The sequence below is a fragment of the Neoarius graeffei genome, chromosome 22 (assembly GCF_027579695.1).
Source record: "Neoarius graeffei isolate fNeoGra1 chromosome 22, fNeoGra1.pri, whole genome shotgun sequence".
NCBI lineage: Eukaryota > Metazoa > Chordata > Actinopteri > Siluriformes > Ariidae > Neoarius > Neoarius graeffei.
Window position 1 is genome coordinate 30,266,800 of NC_083590.1, and position 20,099 is coordinate 30,286,898.

The following is a 20,099-nucleotide window of genomic DNA, read 5'->3' on the forward strand; positions in this document are numbered from 1 at the left end:
GAGTGAGAGTTGCTGGAAATGGGCCTCTATACACCTATGGAGATATTGCACCAAAAACCAGACATTTGCAGCTAGAATAGTCATTTACCACATTAGCAATGTATAGAGTGGATTTCTGATTAGTTTAAAGTGATCTTCATTGAAAAGAACAGTGCTTTTCTTTCAAAAATAAGCACATTTCAAAGGGACCCCAAACTTTTGAACGGTAGTGTATGAAATACACAAATAATGGTGATTTTCTTATAACATTAGTCTCTTATGCACTACACACGTCATCAGGAGGATTCATACGGTATGTACTGCCAATCATCAGTGAAGATTATCTGTACTGAGCATTTTAAAACACTATTTTACACCATTTTAAACTACAAACTTAGAGTTATAATTCCATGAAAATAATTCCTCAGAGCTGGTCAAAGGAAAAAGTACATCCAATGTCATACACCAGTGATAAAAAAAAAAAAAAAAAAGTGCGGTAAAAAACCCACTCACCTTCTCACATCCATCTAAAGAAATAACACCAGGTTTGCCATGATCTCTCTTCTCAGGCTTGGTGTCAGGTACACCGGGCACGCCTGGCAGGCCTTTGGAACAGTCGCCACAGTTCGTCTATGGCAGAGCACATGCACGACAGATTGGTACTCACACTTCTTCCATTGAGAAAACACACAGCATTTAGAGGTATATGTGAGGGAAAGTGTGGCACTGAGGCACGCCCACGGGAGTATTTTATTCATTACACAGTTCAGCAAGCATGAACAGAATCCAAATAAAATGCACCATATATTAGCTCTGAGACCGAACGAATCACTAATACTGCAGAGCATGACGAATGGATCGAGTTAAAGTTTAAGATGTACAAACATTATTGGTGTTAATGCATGAGTGACCAGTGACCCCATGACATGAGATGAATAATTACTTTTGGTCACTCAAGTTTTTGCCTCCTGAGAGTAAAATGCAATTAAGCCACTAAAATGCTGTAATAGTCAGTCTTTTTTTGAAGTACAATTTTTTTATTTGATATATTACTCATACCACAGTGTTGCTGAATTTTCAAATCTGTTTGATCAGAATATGTTGATTAATATTCTGTAACAGCATAGCTGTGACGGTCGTTCAGGCTATAATTCAATTGCAGAGGGGAACCGTCAGGGCCTTCTAGGCGTTCAGAGAAGGCCCGAACACATCAGCATTTCAAAATCTCATCTCATCTCATTATCTCTAGCTGCTTTATCCTGTTCTACAGGGTCGCAGGCAAGCTGGAGCCTATCCCAGCTGACTACGGGTGAAAGGTGGGGTACACCCTGGACAAGTCGCCAGCTCATCACAGGGCTGACACATAGACACAGACAACCATTCACACTCACATTCACACCTACGCTCAATTTAGAGCCACCAGTTAACCTAACCTGCATGTCTTTGGACTGTGGGGGAAACGGGAGCACCCGGAGGAAACCCACGCGGACACGGGGAGAACATGCAAACTCCGCACAGAAAGGCCCTCGCCGGCCACGGGGCTCGAACCCGGACCTTCTTGCTGTGAGGCGACAGTGCTAACCACTACACCACCGTGCCGCCCTGCATTTCAAAATGTTATATTTAATTTCTTTCATTCTTTAATTGCTTTCATTCTTTAATAATTTCATGATAATTATTCTCTTCTAGTTCTAATTCGGCCTCATTTTCTATCAAATTTGCTTCAGAAATGAAAGGGTTACTGTCCTGAAAACATTAAAATCGAGTTATCCAATGAGATTGTTTTTTGTTGTGTCTAGGCTGAGAAAAGTTTAGAGCTGGCTCACTCATTGGTTAGGACTTCACTGCTGGGACAGAAGCCCGTGGCAGTGTGTTTATATAGGAAGTGACAGATGAATTAACCAATCAGATTTTGATTTATAGTGGGAGGGACTAAAAATGTATCATCCTTGGCCTTCTCAAAGGCCAATGCAAGCTTAACCGTGAGTCAGCACCATCAGTGCAGCAGTGAAGTCACCTTCCAGCTGGTGTAGCGTTCATCAGTAGTGTTAGCAAATGCTAGTCAATCCAGTGCTATCTATAGAGAGCAAGCAGCACAAGCTAACGACCGAGAAACTAATATTTTTGTCTCCAGACTCTTCTTCCACACTGCACACCCGCTATACTCACTATATTTTTCACTCAGACTTAAGTATTCATTTCCCTGTAGAATTTACTTCGTTACTTTTAAAATCAACACTGACAGCAACACACAACGGAGCAACCTGGCACCCTGCCGCTAATCCCTTACAAAATCCTTTGCCCTGTTGTTTTTTTGGGTGTGTCTGGCTCAGTTTTGGCTGAGTTCAAGTCCCAGCTCCAATAGTAACGAATCGCCACTGTTCAACTGATAGGTTGAAATCCATACGCTAACACAGTAGGCTATTTTTTCTATCGTAACAGCTAATTTGCTGGGATTTGTGTGGCTAAAGCTCCACGTAATCAAATAGTAAACACATTTTAAAAACGTTTTAAACGATTAAACATAACCCTTTCATCATTAACCCTTTCACCGCTGCAGAACGCTATTCCGGTCTCAGTGTAGTCGGGAAACCCGTGTATGAAGTTACGCAGTGGTGAAAGGGTTAATATCATGAGATTTCTCTCTTTCTTCAAATTTTTGAAATTTTCAAGATAGAGAAAAAGAGAGAAAACAACAACAACAACAAGAGACAGGTGAAGGAATGACATAAGTGATAAAAAAGCAAGATGTTAATGAAAGCATTATAACTATTAATCATTGGCCAATCACCATGTATAAGAGGAATAAACACTCTAAGATGTGCTGTCAGGAAAATAATCCACTCTTTTTTATTTTTATTTTTTACTTCTTACATAATCTACTGTATACTGATACATAGCTTCATATTGACAACCTTGCAACACCATCTTCTATATTTACTTCGCTTTAGTCTCGTCTGATTTAATTTATTCGAAATCAAAGTGCGTATCTGCTGGCATCCGTGCAGAAGCCACATTCAGTCAAACCAGGAATGTGTTGTTCTGTGTTCTTAGCATTTCTTACATTTAAGAATAAAAAAAGAAACGTTCATGTCTTAGATCATTGTGCAGTTCAAAATTTCGCGTTTCAACTGAGCTTTACAATAGACGCAAAGCTGAACTGTGAAAGTTCAGCTCTTTCAGCACACTGAGTCCCAGCGTGAAGTGTTTCATCAAGGCGGAATATGAACAGAAAGCGTGGGCATGACGGACAGACTGAAGGTCAGTGGAGAGAGTGTTTATGGGCACAGTCACTGATTTACAAAGATGGAGAATTTAATAAAAAAAAAAAAGTTCTTACATTGATACTAACCTTTTTGATATCCGACGGGTCAGTATCTACTGGAATCTAAGAAATGGAGTCAGAGAGAATATTCAGGAACATTTCAAAATACACAATTGCTCTATTTATATCAAGTGCAATCCAAACCGTTACTGGAACAAGACATAATTTCATCTCTTTGAAGATGTAATCCAAATGAAATTAATGGTCAGTAACATTTCGACTGCACTTCATATAGCACGAGTTATTTATTTTAGCATCATTTGGATTACTGATCAAATATATCATTAATTATGGTTTTTAACATGACAAACCATTGTTTCATAACACACACAGTGGTACAGGAGGTCACACATCTGCCTGCGATGATTTACAGTAACAGCATATTCAAATGGCCAAACAAACAGCAACACACATCTGGATGTATTGTCCCATTAACATAAACAAAACTTTCCCCCCTCTAATTTGTTGCACTTTCACAGTGTTTTAAAGCCATTGCTTTTTGTTAAATATTTAACAGTTATTCCACGAAATCGAGTCGTACACGAGCTGATAATCGACGAGGTGCGTAGTGCTGAGTTAACTAGAAGTCATGTCCGACGAGATTGAATGGAATACCTGTTTTATTCTCTTCACATTCACTGGATTTTGAGAAACAGAGCATTCTTATTTCTATTTTTTGCACATTCAATAAACAAAATAGCCAACGAAATCATTTCGACTTTAGTGGACTTCTTAAAAACCTATCGATGGCCGCACGAATTGACTTCAGCGTTGTTTTTTTGGAGAAAGTGCCGTCTTGCGGTCATGCTGAGGTATAGAATAGCTTTAGACATTTATTTAATTCTTCCTTGGACATTTCAGTGATGTAAATTTTCAAACTTCTTCGAGCTTTTGAACTAGTCTAAAAAAATTCAACAAATTTTCATGCTTAAAGATGAAGAACAGGGGCGTAGCTGGGGGGAGGGGTCCTGGGGTGCCCGTGAACCCCCCTTTGTCGGACCATATATTTTTTTTCAATAGCCGTATAAGAATATTAGAAAAGCACCCACTGTAATTTTTCAAACATTTTTTAAAAACCAGATTGTCACCTCAGCCTCATTAGGGTTTCTATAACCTTGTATGGACTTCCTGTGGTTTGGGCGCGAAAACCCAGTTCTGCACAAACGCAATATGATCGCACTAGAAAGCATGGTCAAGCTGCCAGTGTAGCTGCAGTCTTTTTAGTTGCGAATTACGAGTATTTCCTCTTGTGTTAATAATTCACCATGTCAAAACAAGCAAAACTTTCCTCCTTCTTTTGATGTGAAGACAGGTAAGCAATTTATTATATATTTTTTTCCATTAAAGTTGCATTTTGTGGCTTCGAAGATAACTTTTAGTGCGCTGTATCAGTTGAGATCTGCATCGGTTGACTAGGGTAAGATGCCGAGCTGCTATCCCATACACTGCCGGATAAAGCTGGTTTGGCCTAATCATTGTCCGACATCTCAACAGCTCACAACATGAGATGAAAGAATGATGCAAAGACTGAGTTATTTTCTCAAATGTATTCAATGTATTTTTTCCATTTACAAACCTGCAGGTATGTACTCAGGCTGCCAGTCAGTGTGTGACCCCGCCTTTGAAAAATTCTAGCTACGCCCCTGAAGAATGTAAACAAACCAGCTAAATGACAGGAGAAATTTGTGAAAAATGCTATAGTAATAATAATTCTTGATAATCTCATCTCATCTCATTATCTCTAGCCGCTTTATCCTGTTCTACAGGGTCGCAGGCAAGCTGGAGCCCATCCCAGCTGACTACGGGCGAAAGGCGGGGTACACCCTGGACAAGTCGCCAGGTCATCACAGGGCTGACACATAGACACAGACAACCATTCACACTCACATTCACACCTACGGTCAATTTAGAGTCACCAGTTAACCTAACCTGCATGTCTTTGGACTGTGGGGGAAACCGGAGCACCCGGAGGAAACCCACGCGGACACGGGGAGAACATGCAAACTCTGCACAGAAAGGCCCTCGCCAGCCACGGGGCTCGAACCCGGACCTTCTTTCTGTGAGGCGACAGCGCTAACCACTACACCACCGTGCCGCCTAATTCTTGATAATAATAATAATAATAATAATAATAATAATAATCGCACACTCTGTAATACTACTACTAATGATAATAATTGGGTGCTCTGATTGGCTACTCTACTACGAGGATATCAGTTCATATACCATAAGCAGAGAAAAACAAAATGGCGGTGCTTGTTGTTGAACCAACCGAGAACGAAATAAAAACTCTACTCAAAAACAAAACCCCAAAAATACAAAAAAAGCAACGAAATATGGAAAGTATTTGATGGTCAGAACGTATCTTTTTTTAATTTTTCAAGAATTATTATGATCGTATTTTTCACATATTGTTAGTCATTTTGCCAGTTTGTTGAAATAATTTTGTCGGACGTTTTATATAAAGTTTTTATTTATCAAGTTTGCAAAAAATTTAAATAAAAATGCTACGTTTCTCAAAACCCAGTGAACGTGGATAGAATAAAACAGTTATTTCACTCAATCTCGTCGTGCATGGATTATAGCCATGGCAACTCGGTGGTACGTGCCTCATTGGCTATCAGCTCATGTACGACTCGATTTCGTGGAATGATTGTTAATTATTCACATCACCTGTCAGTGGTTTTCCTGTTATGGCTGATTGGTGTAAGCTTTTATCTGGCTTTCTAACTGTTTTTACCCAGCTAGAATCATATAAAATAATCAAATGATTTTATAGTAATATTCATTGAATATATCAAAATCCTCATTTACAGTTCACCCAAAAACTAAAAGTATGTGCAGTCAATGAACTGCTTTCTTGCCTGTAATAGTACAAGGCCACTTTGCAAGCAGAATGATGCCAGTAGAAGCCTATGGGAAGTGAGTTTGCCACTGTAATTTACTGTAATAGCAATTGCTTCAAAGAAATGACTCTAAAACACTGTGTACCATACAGAAAAAAAAGCGTTGCACTTTTTCGCTTTAACAAGTGTTCTATAAAAGAATATCAATTATAGCTTTGAACCTACAGCCTTCACTGGAACAGAACCTAACTTTGGCAGTGCAAGCCTACAGTATGGGTGTTAATAAAGCAGATGTCTGCAGTCACTAAGCAGATGTGAAGTTCATATTTCTCCTGTCACTACTGGGTGGTCTGAAACACTGAAACCAACTCTGCACTGTGATCTGAGAAGTGCTTTTAAATGGGCGTTTTACGAACTTTGCTCTCTGTGATATCTATCTCGCCAACTTGTTCTGTGTGAACTGCCGTAATCAGCAGGGATAGTAATTTGTGGTTCTGAAGCAATTTGCATTAACTTTCGATTATACCTGTGTGCAATTACAGAATCTTTTAAAGATGTCATAATTATGATGTCTATGTAAGTTACTGTACATACAGTATGCAAGCTCTTCTACCTGTTTTATATTTAAAATGGCTATTTATGTTTCTAAAGTTTTTTTTTTCTTCCCAAAGTGATTTTTTAACTACTAAGAATATATATATAATGATAATTCATAGCAGACAAACTCAAGTTTTAATAAGTTTTGGTTACGGCTCCTCTGTGGTGGTTAAATTACTAAGGTACTATTAAGAAACTACTATTAAGATACCGGACGCTGATGCAGTTGGCTGTTAAGAAGAACTGGTGGTTAGAATCTGGCGAGTTTAGAAATGGAGCAGGACTGAAATTGGATTTCTGCAAATCAGGCATAGCAAAAATGGAGACATAAAGTTGAAAGATCAGCATGGGCTAGCCAAAAAAAAAAAAGGTACACAAACCCTGGACACTAAGCGCTGCGCTAAATGAGATCTTACTTTCCTGCAGCTCACTTACCCTAATGGCTACCCTCCCTGCAACTCAACTCAAAGCCCTAGTTTACAATTAAAAAAGCTTACAAAATGGAGTTAATGCCAAAAGGACAATGCCAGCATTGGTCTTCATAATGAACATGGCACAGTTGAGACCACTCAAGTTGTGCTTAGCGAAAATGCTTGCAAGTTCTTACCGGTTTCTTTTCGAAACCATAAAAAAATATACGGTGTGTTGTTATTGTCCTCAAGACGCTGCACTACTGAACTCCGTCTCTGCACATCATTAATCCCACTAATAGCTTGTATAAAGCCCAGCCTGCTCCAGTTCCAAAGCAACCCTGTGTTTCAATTTTTAACACACCCTCATTGACTTCCTCTTGCCATTTCGTAATGGGGAAATCTACATCTCCAGCTTAAGAAGTGTTTAAATACTTTATTAACTTGAATGATTGAATTATGAGCTCAAGAGACCGAGTCAACAAGGCTGTAGACTGGGGTACTTGTCCAGAAGGCATTGCAACTTGATGCAAATATTTTTAATGGTGGATTAAGGCATTTATAAATATAAATCTAATGAAATACTTCATTAGTTCTCATCTTTTAAAAATATGAGTTGATTTGGATTAAATCAGGTTCCATGGAAGCAAACATCTAGAACTGACTGGTAACTTTGCAAGACAACCTAGCAGCACGCAAGCTAACTAGCAACTGGGTCATAGTTAAAATAAACGACTTGCTCAACTAATTAACAAAAATGCTCCACACTATGCCTCTTTGTTTTTGTGCTAAAAGTCAATAAGAACGTCCAAACTGTGAGAGGAAGTGTATAAGGGTGTGATTAAAAAAAAAAAAACAGAAAGGAATCCAAGGCAGATGTCAACCAGCCAGATTCTTGAAAATTTATGTGAACTAATCATAAAGTACTCCATTAGCTCCTCCCACTATTCAGTTACTCACTGCTTGGCCGGGCAGACCCGGTTTCCCTGGTAAGCCATCGTTGCCAGGGAGACCCTGCAAAAAGGAACTGAGGTTGAATTTAGCCTTCAGCCAGGCTCTGGACACCTCCATCTCCAGCGTGGTAGGGAAAAAGTAGCCAAAAGATCCGGGACCTTGTTTGTGTTCCAACGTGTAGTCTACGTTTAGGTTTAGCTTGTATTTTGCCTTGCTTTTAGTTTTAGATCTTCTCGTTCAGGCTTGGGAAGTCAACACAACACCAGGTTAAAGACCAAGCTTTGCCCACAGTGAAGCCTTGCTGAGACACTATATTTCCCAAAGTCCAAATTAAAATACAACCCTAATTCCAAAAATGTCGGGACGCTGTGTGAACTGTAAATAAAAACAGAATGCGATAATTTGCAAATCTTGGAAACCCTACATTTCACTGAAAATAGTACAAAGTATTGTTTTTTGAAAAATATATGCTCATTTTGAATTTGATGTCAGCAAGAAGTTTTAAAAAAGGCATGTTTACCACTGTGTTGCATCACCTCTACTTTTAACAACACTCTGAAAATGTTTGGGAACCGAGGAGACCAATTGCTGTAGAAATGTTGTCCCATTCTTGCCTGATATACAATTCCAGTTGCTTAACAGTTTGGGGTCTCCTTTGTCATATTTTGCGCTTCATAACACTCCAAATGTTTTAAATGGGAGACAGATCTAGACTGCAGGCAGGCCAGTTTAGCACCTGGACTCTTTTACTACAGAGCCATGCAGTTTTAATATGTGCAAAAGTGGTTTGGCATTGTCTTGCTGAAAGATGGAAGGCCTCCTCTGAAAAAGATTTTGTCTAGATGGTCCCTCTCCTCTTTAGCCTGGAGGATGTGGTGTCCATGATTTCAAAAAAAAAAGAATTTCTACTTTTGATTCATCAGACCTCGGGACAATTTTCCACTTTGCCTCAGTTCACCGTAAAAGAGCTCAGGCCCTGAGAAGGTGGCGGTGTTTCTGGGTATTATTTATATCTGGTTTTAACTTGCATTTGTGGATGCAGTAATGAAGTTTTCACAGATGATAGTTTTCTGAAGTGTTCCTGAGCCCATACAGTGATTTCCACTACAGACACATGTCTGCTTTTAATGCAGTGTTGCCTGAGGGGCTGAAGATCACAGGCATCCAGCGTCAGTTTTCAGCCTTGTGTCTTGCATACAGAGATTTCTCCAGATTCTCTGAATCTTTTAATGATATTATGGACCATAGATGATGTGATCCACAAATTATTTGCAGTTTTACATTGAGGAATGTTATTCTTAAATTGTTGCACTGTTTGCCCACACAGTCTTTCACAGAGCGGTGAACCCCTCCCCATCTTTACTTCTGAGAGACTCCGCCTCTCCGGGATGCTCTTTTTATACCCAATCTTCTTACTGACCTGTTGCCAGTTAACCAAATTAGTTTTGCTTTTTTAGCAACTTTTTCAGTCCTTTGTTGCCCCTGTCTGAACTTTTCTGAAACGTATTGCTGGCATCACATTCAAAATGAGCATATATTTAAAAAAAAAATAAAAATAAATAAAATTTCTCAGTTTCAACATTTGATATGCTGTCTTTGTACTATTTTCAATGAAATATAGGGTGTCCATTATTTGCAAATCTTCACATTCTGTTTTTATTTATGTTTTACACAGTGTCCCAACTTTTTTGGATTATGAATTTTGAATTTTCTGTTTTTAAAAGGAAGTTATAAAATGATAAAAAAAAATACTACCTTGGGTGAAATTCAAGTGCAAATTTAAAAGCAAAATCTTATTGTTAATGACCAGAGAGTGTAAAGGGGCACCTCAATGAGAGAACTGTATTCCAGAACTTCACAGTGAGCTTGGCATGGTTTTTAAAAGAGAAAACAAGATCACCAACTACAAACATTACTTTTAATTTGATCAATATTACTTTTAAACATTATTTTATTCAAACTATTAATTTCATATTAAAATACATTTACTTCATGTTTTACTTTCACATTTACTTTATGTTTTAAAATATATTATAGGCAACATTCCCAGGCCCCCTTCCAAGTGTTAGTGCAACTTGAACATATAGGCAGGGCAGTTTAACACGACTCTAAGGATTAATTCAGCAGCGTTACAAAAGCAGCTACATTAAAAGCTACATTACATAATAAGCTGTTTTAGACTGTTGAGTACTTAATTATACTTTAATTATTACTACATTTATGTTTACATTTTTATTTGTTTAGTTTATATAACAGTGGTTTAAATTGTACTACATTAATTACAGAAATTGTATAGATAATGTGGAATATTTTTTCAGCTTTAAGCCAAAGCCCACAGCTTCCCATGCAGGCCGCCTTTCCCATCAAAAAAAAAAAAAAAAGCGACATACTAAGACAATGCGAGACACAAAGAGACAACAGAGGACACAGAAGCTCGCAGAGACACAGGTTTGAATCCCATATCAAAGACCAATATTTTGCAAGAGAGATCCAAGACCACACTGGAGATCCTTCCACTTACCTGTGGGCCTGGGAACCCTGTAAATCCTTGTGGCCCTGGAGGTCCTGGGGGGCCTGGAGGTCCTGGAGGCCCCTGATAAAACATATTCAGTACATCAGATGAGCAGGTATATGATGAACACAAGGCATGGCATTCGCAATTCAGTAAGTTTAAAATCCATTACAAGGATTGCTTTTCTTTCATCAGTTGTTAGAATGCATATTCTTGATGTGACAACCATCCTTCTATTTCATTCATTTATTTTCTTTCTGCATTTCCTGGTGGGGGTCATGGTGCAAGCAGGCTGAGAAGGTCATTACAGATTTCTCCATCCCTGGCCACAGATTTCAGCTCCTCCCGGGAGATCATCAGATGTTCCCAGGTCAACTGTGAGATCACTACCATTTCTCCAGCAGGTCCCAGGTCTCCTTCCAGTGGGATATATCTGATACATCCAGGAGGCATCCTGGTTTCAAGGTGCCCAAACCACCTCAACTGACTCCTCCCAATTTGGACGAGCTCCTCAATCTATCATGGAGAGTAATCCAGAAACCCCATGGAGGAACCTCATCTCTAACACCTGTATTTATGACCTTATTCTTTTGGTCACAGCTCATGACCACAGATGAGGATAGAGACACAGATTGACTGGCAAACAGAGAGCTTTGGGACCACCATCTATTCCAATCCTATAACAACCTGCAACAGATCTTCACCCCATAGTCTTGGCAGTCCCATCCCTCGATCTAATGTCCTGGCTGTTCCAGTCCAAGAGATCCCAGTGCATTCTTTTAGCATTGTCCTATTCCCATATTTGTGACTACTCCAATCTCCAGTCGACTCAAGTACCAGTTTTGCTCTCTAATCCAGTCTCAGTACTGGTCTTGGACCCTGTTCTGAACACTGACCCCTGGCCTCCTCCTGCCCACACAGATGCAATCCATGAGTCCTCCAATCTTTTGACCCCTCAATCCCATTCCAGTCACTGGCTCGGTCCTTGGCCCTGTCCTTGTCTCAGGACCCACTCAAGACCCTGGTTTCTTCACTGGCCTGACTCCTCTTGCCCCCACAGTCTTAGTCCCTGAGACCGATAGCCCTGGCTGCAGGCCCACTGTACCCACTGTTCCAATCCCTGAGACCATTGCCCCTCTGCCAGCCACTATGAGGTCACCATGTCAGACTCTGGGACCATTTCTTGTGCCACGCTGTGGTCCAGATCCCCCACCTGTTCATTATGCTGTCTTGGTTACCTCAACACCTGCTTCAGTTCTGCCCTGACCAATCCTTCTCAGTATTTTTCACCCATTTGTCTGATTTGGAGTAGTTGTATCTTGTAGGCTTTTGTTTGTTAAATTTGGACAGTGTCAGCAATTCGAATCTTACAATTCGTAAAGGAGCAATCTCTTGGTTCATAGTCATTTGTGATTTTTAAAAACTTCTTAAAATAAAGCAAATAAGATATGTATATATTTGTTTCAGTGTAAATAATGTATTCATGCCTACTGGATATTAACTACAAAATATTGTAGTTTTTTAAATTTATTAATGTTGTAATAAAAACAGTCCTTGGTAATGGACTTTTAAACATTATTGGAGATCTGTATAAATTCAGGAAAAATATCTTGATTGGTCAAGAGGTGATGATTAATTTTCTATAACAGCAGCTCTTACAATAGGACTGGCAATAAGTCAAATCACAATTTACATTAATGTGCTCATTCTAAGAAGTTAGCATTTATGTAGTAACAAAGAACTTGTATGGTGGACAATTATGGAATGAGTGTCCAGTTTCGGCGTGATAAGGATTGTTTTCCTATAAAAGCAGAAACGTGTTCCTTACTTAATATACATATAAATATGCATGTATATATGCATTGGGGTGTTGATCAGAGATTAATTTTTGCATTTGTTACTGAAGCAATAGCACTGCAAACATTTAAAGCTGTGCTTGATGACCAGTGCATTTGTTAACTGACAGCTGAAGAACTGTAGGACAGAGAGTCAGACCTGAAATGAGACGTCGCCACCAGGGACACCCTACGACAAAAACAAAAACAATGGAATTCCAAGTAACGTGACTTCAATATTACCTTGATCAATATCTTATTTGAAACTTACACCTCGAGCACACACACATGCCATTAGAGTACACATGAAAGCATTTTAGACACTTTAAAAACAAAAACAAACAAAAAGGATACACATCGTTAACTCCAGAATTATTGGCACCCTTCATGAACGCAAACAAAAGCCTGAAACACTGAGTACCATATTAAGTTTTTTATTATGGGGATATTGTATTCATTCTTTAGACGAGGAAAGTTGCAATATTAACACAAAATATAGCTGCAAGCAGCAATGTGGGAGCCAAGCAGAATATGAGCCTAGTCGTCAGGCTAGCAGAATGCATTTGGGCCAGACAGATGGTCACGAGCACCCACAAGAAGTTTCATGTCGATATACCATCGTTTGACTGAGATACAAGGTCATTTGCTGTTCGGCGGCTTCACCATCAAATTTGATTAAATGTGATGGCTGAAATTACTTTAAGTGTACTAGGTGTGTGTGTGTGTGTGTGTGTGTGTGTGTGTGTGTATGCTAAAAGACTGCTGAGATATGAGCTCAATGGCATATGAGCCAAAACACATTTTGTATAGTTATAGCGCCCCCTAATGGCCAATGTGCACCAAATTTGGTATGGGCCCTTTTCGAGGGGTGGGGCATAATCCCACCAAGTTTGGTTAAGAAATGTCAAAGGGCTGCCGAGATATGAGCTCACTTCCTGTTTGTCGTCTTCGCAGCTGCGTTTCATTGGCTGCTGCGGCCAAACAGTTTTAAAATTTCAAAACACTGAGCATAACTTTTGTGCAGCTTGGTCCAATGATGCCATGTACCAAGTCTGTGAAAAATTGGTCAAAAATTGAGGGAGGAGTAGCAATTTAATTGATTTTAACAAAATTCAAAATGGCGGAAAATCTACCAAGTGGAATATGACGACATATGGCGCGTTGGATTCGTTCTGACTGAAGGATTCCAGCGATACTAAGATTTTGATGATCAGACGTACGGTACAAAAGTAAGAACCAGAAATGTACTTCCAACTTTGACCTGTTGGTGGCACTAGAGAGTTTGAGGTGGTGAGTTGAAATTTGCTGACAAGAACCTTGAGGCAGCCAAGAATCAGTGTGCCAAATTTCACAACCTCTCGTCAGACAGTTCTATGGGATGCCATAGAATTTCATTGATTTTAACAAAATTCAAAATGGTGGAAAATCCTCAAGGCAGAATATGACGTCATAGGGTGCGATGGATTCGTCTTGACCCAAGGATTCCAGAGATAGTGGAATTTTGTTTCTACCCAAAACGCATCATGAGATATGAGCCAAAAGTAATTTTTCCTAGTTATAGCGCCCCCTCGCGGCCAATTTGTTCCAAATTTTTGTGGGCCTTTTTGGAGGGGTGGTGCATAATGCCACCAAGTTTCGTTAAGATATGCCAAAGGGTGGCCAAGATATGAGCACACTTCCTGTTTCGCGTCTGCGCAGCCAAATTTGATTGGCTGCCACGGCCAAAGGTTTGTGAAATTCAAAACACTGAGCATAACTTTTGTGCGGCTTGGTCCAGTTATGCTATGTACCAAGTTTGGGAGAAATTGGTCAAAAATTGAGAGAGGAGTAGCATTTTAATTGATTTTCACAAAATTCAAAATGGCGGGAAAACTATCCGGGCGGAAAATAACGTCATAGGGTGCGTTGGATTCGTCTTGGCCCAAGGACTCCAGGGATATCAAGTTTTTGAAAATCCGACCAATGGTTCAAAAGTTACAAGCAGAAATGTACCTGCAACTTTGACCTGTTGGTGGCGCTAGAGGCTTTGCGGTAGAGCCCTGAAATTTGCTGAGAGGAATGTTGAGACTGTCTAGAATCAGTGTGCAAAATTTCACAACTTTTTACCAGACGGTTCTATGGGCTGCCATAGACTTGCAGAGGCGGAAGAACGTTGAATAATAAGAAACAGTAGGGCGGCCGAGATATGAGCACACTTCCTGTTTCGCGTCTGCGCAGCCAAATTTGATTGGCTGCTACGGCCAAAGGTTTGTGAAATTCAAAACACTGAGCATAACTTTTGTGCGACTTGGTCCAGTTATGCTATGTACCAAGTTTGGGAGAAATTGGTCAAAAATTGAGGGAGGAGTAGCATTTTAATTGATTTTCACAAAATTCAAAATGGCGGGAAAACTATCCGGGCGGAAAATGCCGTCATAGGGTGCGTTGGATTCGTCTTGGCCCAAGGATTCCAGGCATACCAAGTTTTTGAAAATCCGACCAATGGTTCAAAAGTTACAACCAGAAATGTACCTGCGACTTTGACCTGTTGGTGGCGCTAGAGGCTTTGAGGTAGAGCCCTGAAATTTGCTGAGAGGAATGTTGAGACTGTCTAGAATCAGTGTGCAAAATTTCACAACTTTTTACCAGACGGTTCTATGGGCTGCCATAGACTTGCAGAGGCGGAAGAACGTTGAATAATAAGAAACAGTAGAAACCCTATGGGTGCCTGCACAGCTTTGCTGCTTGGCCCCCAAATATTCTCTCAAGTAGTGCATTTGCAAACGATTGGCACTCCCACAATAAATATCTGTTTATTCCTCCCTTAAAAAGAACAGCACTGAGGCCTGAGGCACTTCCAGTCTAACAAAGCTGGAGTCACTTAAAGAGGGATCTTTTAGGCACCTTTTTGTATTGTCTTAGATTTATGCAAACAAACTCTCCTGTTAAATTCAGACCACAGATATTCAATAGGTTTTATATCCAAAGACTCAGATGGCAGTTGCAAAATATTGATTTGTGCAACTCAGTGATTTTTCAGGGAAACATCACCACCACCACCACCACCATCATCAATAATAACAGCCAGAACAATACATTTTTTTTCCATAGAAGAACAATATTTAGTGTTGTACATCATTTGATTGGAACACTGATTTGAATCATCTGTATTAGGCATGTAACGGTATATTGCACCGCGATAAATCGTGATGCAAAATTACTGGAATCCATGAAATAAAAAAAATAATCAGAGTTATTATGAAGCTGCGTAATCTTTTTGTTTTACCGAGCTGTAACTGTGTTGTTTAGACAGCAGAGGTACATAAAATAGCGGGAATACATGTGGCTTCGCCGTAGGTGGAAGTAACACAGCTCTAATGTCGCTAAAACACAAAAAGATCCAAAATGGGAAAGAGCTGTTGTGCGATTGACTGAAAAACAAAACAAAACATTTAATAGATTGAAATCAGAATGCTCTTTTTGACAGAAAAGAGAAAAAAAAATGGTTGATAATAAAATGTTCATAAAATGTATTGAGAAAACACCTATTTGTTATTAACTTTTTGATTTTTCATTTTAACCTTTGCAAATGTGTGCAAATAATTATTGTTTATCAAAAAATGAAAAGGAATATTTAAGTTCATAAAATTTGAATCGGATCATGGATTGGGTGAATCATTAAATGCGTAGTCTGTATTACTTTATATTATACCACAATGCTCTTGAATGCTTGATTCTGATTGGTCAGAAGGTTTATACTGAGCTCACTGTAACAGGCTATCATTTCTATAGTCACAAATTACATAGGAACATGTACTGCAGATGATTCACATAAAAATAAAGTAATACAATACAATAAAATAAATAAATAAAAACATGTAATTGTTGGTATACGAAAGATAACTGTAAGGAGATTTTAGGAAAGAGGCCTCGGTGTTAGTGCTTTTGAATAGTCAGAGGTAATGCTGTAAAGCTGAAACAAATTCTTGGTGTATTCAAGCACATTTGCCCAATAAAGCTGTTTCAGTTTCTAAATTGTTGTGATTAAAAACAAACAAACAAACAAACAAACAAACAAACACCTCCAAGATGTGCTGTTATTGGAAAATAATCAATTTCGATGTGAAAACGCACCACACCATCCTGTTCTTAAGTATTTTACTATTACAGCATTCCCTGCGTATTTTTTAAGGTTGCCAATAATTCTGTTTTTACAGAAAGTGCATTTATATATATATATATATATATATATATATATATATATATATATATATATATATAGGATATTACACAGTTGCGCAAAGGTATGAAGTTTATCTTCGAGTGGTGAATATCACATGTGAGCAAATCAAACGAGTGAAATATTTTTCAACACAAGAAGATAAACTTCATATCTTTGTGCCACCCTGTAATGTTCTTTATATTATATGGACACATCCACAAATAAATAAATAAATAAATAAATAAATGCAATTTAATAAAAAAAAAAAAATTTGGACCAGTTCACCATTTTGACGATGTGCATCTACTCAGTGGGAAAACACCAAGAGTGACATCATCAGAGTGAAATATTGGGAATTATTTTTTTCCATCAAATCCCGCGCTCTGATTGGCTGGTGAGCGGGTCCGTATCCTACGGTACAGACCCCGGTTACAGACCTCTGGCGACTCGCTTGTTCACAACAACAACAAACATAGTAGCAATTTTTGTCAACATTTATTTTCGCATTTCTCAGGAGAATAGCATTAATTTTACATCGTGGATAGCGATAATGACAGTGTTCACAGTGAAAGCGAGTTTTACTACCTTGAGGAAGACGAAATAAAAGAAAACATTTCAGGAGAAAGCTAAAAACCTGTAACTGTTGCTAACGCCGAGCAAAAACATGGCTGAATCCTGAATGACTCAATTTTGTATAAATAGGGGACGACATAGGCGGCAAAATATAGTTTTTTCCCTGCCATGGAAGTGCACTTGTATACCGAGGAGGAAGCCATTTGCATTACAGCCGTGAATGAGGATTCAAAATGGCGGCTTGGCTCGGTTTTCCCTTTCGGGCGCTCTCGTTTTCTGTTAGAATTTGTTAAAGAAAAAAATAAATATATTATTTACCAGCTTAAGGTCGGTCCGTATGGTGAAATACTGTGACCTCGACCTTGAATACTGACCTCAGTCACAGTATTTCACGATATGGACCTCCCAGCTGGTAAATCTATGATGTATTTCATATGAAAAATGCTAGTTTTTCAACACGAGAAGATACACTTCATATTTTCAAGCCAATGTGTGATTTTCTGTTTATTACATAAACACATTCACAAACAAAAAGTACCCAAATTTATCAAAACTATTCATCGATTTCCTCATGAGTGACATACACAGATTTATGTCACGGTTTTGGTTTTCCATGTCCCGGATGGAGCTCATATGAAAAATACGAGTGGTGTATTTCCCAGTAAAACACTTGTGTCCATATAATATAAAATGAAAAGAAAGCCTGGATCAGTGCAATCAAGCCTTTGCAAGTAAGCATGCATGTTTGACTAAGTTTAAAGCTCAACAATCAAATGTATTCAAAATGATGTGATGGTGATACTCACAGGTTTTCCAGGTTGTGGAATTATATTAGACACACAACTGCACTCTCCTGGTTCTCCCTATGAAACACATAACACACAGTGCTGTCTTTCTGCATGCAGTGCCTTCCAGATGAAATTCAGGATTTGGTCGCAGGACTGGGTCATGGTACTCAATCGCTATGACACAACACTATCACGTTTACCAAAGAATATTCATTAGTTTTGCATAGTGATGCATCAATGCCATGTGGGTGAACATCTTCTTTGATACTCATAACAAAATCCCAATCCTGAATCTGATCCCAAAATGAATAACCTCCATCAGTTTTTCTCAACCACTGGGCTGCGAAGCGCCATCTAGTGGACCACATTTTTTTTTTCAAGTTGAAGCTAATTTTATTAGGGTACAATTGCTCGGTTGCATCCGACATCACATCCGCCTTATTAAATATGCAAGCCACGAAGTGGTGGTCAGCTAAGTACACTGTTCACAAAGCGTTACTAATGCTGGGGCACCTTGCTAGTCATTAAAATGTCCTACGCTTATGTTGTTTAATGCTGCTTGAATCGAACAAACCATGAAACCGATAAAAGTTTCTTCTGGGTTCCCCGTGAAGTGATAAAAAGGGTGAAAGAGCAAAGGATTTTACCAAAAGACAATGAAAAAGGTGGCTCTTGAACATTTTGCTGCGATGGAAGGGAGCCGAGTTGAAGAACGCTCGAGTTTGCAGTGATCACTTCATGAAAGGTTTGTAAATGCCTCTGATTTATTTAGCAAATCAGTTGTTTGTTTACTTTTTTTTGCCATTTGCTGTTATTTCATGATGTTTTGAAGTTCAGGAGACACTTAAGTCTGCAGATGTGTTTTTGTTTACTGTTTGATCGTGGTTGCCATATTTTAAACTAACACATATATAATACACGTAATACCCAGGTCTTTAAAGGGGTTCCTGAGGACCTTTGTGAATGATTTACCTGGAAGAGGAGAGCAGGGACAATTGAGAATTGAGCGGCTGTGGTTTGTTTACACCCGATACTAAAACTTAGCATCCGAGCAACCATCACAAAGACGCATACAAAGCCCAAAAATGCTACTCACCTGGGCATAAACGATACAGGATTTATCTTGTAGTGTCTCGATCCCCAGATCTTTAACCCAGACATATGTAAAAAGTTGTACACCTCCATGCTCTTCCAGGTTTTCATCTGTGTGTCCGTGTAGAACGATGTCTGCACCACCAGGTAGTTTGAGACATCGGGGAACTCAACGGATGGATAATTTTCCAATTCGTATGAAAAATCCTTCTTTGTTATCGTGTAAGGATCTAATCCCATTCAGTGGTTTCAATATGCACTTCTTGGTTTTAATAACTTGCTTGTTTGCTGTACACAAACATGGTTATAAGTTCTTGTGTTAATGAACCAGACTCCACTTTTGGATCATTAATCCCTTTTGACTGAGAATGCCCTGCATGCACGGTTTTATGTTCGCGTCTGGCACATCCATACAGTTTTAAATACAACCCCGATTCCAAAAAAGTTGGGACAAAGTACAAATTGTAAATAAAAATGGAATGCAATAATTTACAAATCTCAAAAACTGATATTGTATTCACAATAGAACATAGACAACATATCAAATGTCGAAAGTGAGACATTTTGAAATTTCATGCCAAATATTGGCTCATTTGAAATTTCATGACAGCAACACATCTCAAAAAAGTTGGGACAGGGGCAATAAGAGGCTGGAAAAGTTAAAGGTACAAAAAAGGAACAGCTGGAGGACCAAATTGCAACTCATTAGGTCAATTGGCAATAGGTCATTAACATGACTGGGTATAAAAAGAGCATCTTGGAGTGGCAGCGGCTCTCAGAAGTAAAGATGGGAAGAGGCTCACCAATCCCCCTAATTCTGCGCCGACAAATAGTGGAGCAATATCAGAAAGGAGTTCGACAGTGTAAAATTGCAAAGAGTTTGAACATATCATCATCTACAGTGCATAATATCATCAAAAGATTCAGAGAAACTGGAAGAATCTCTGTGCGTAAGGGTCAAGGCCGGAAAACCATGGGTGCCGGTGA

General features: G+C 39.0%; 1 protein-coding gene across 4 annotated transcripts in view; it reads right to left on the minus strand.

Moving 5' to 3' along the window:
- Positions 1-20,099, minus strand: part of col16a1 (collagen, type XVI, alpha 1) — a 268,861-nt gene that overhangs the window by 42,061 nt on the left and 206,701 nt on the right. For 3 of the 4 annotated variants that reach the window (XM_060904731.1, XM_060904732.1, XM_060904730.1), the window contains 6 exons: positions 18,039-18,095; positions 12,619-12,648; positions 10,633-10,704; positions 8,118-8,171; positions 3,332-3,367; positions 493-609 (listed from right to left, as the gene is read on the minus strand). In XM_060904731.1, the coding sequence (XP_060760714.1) occupies positions 493-609; positions 3,332-3,367; positions 8,118-8,171; positions 10,633-10,704; positions 12,619-12,648; positions 18,039-18,095 (366 nt within the window). The remainder of the gene's footprint in view (positions 1-492; positions 610-3,331; positions 3,368-8,117; positions 8,172-10,632; positions 10,705-12,618; positions 12,649-18,038; positions 18,096-20,099) is intronic. The other variant, XM_060904733.1, reaches the window with a different exon arrangement.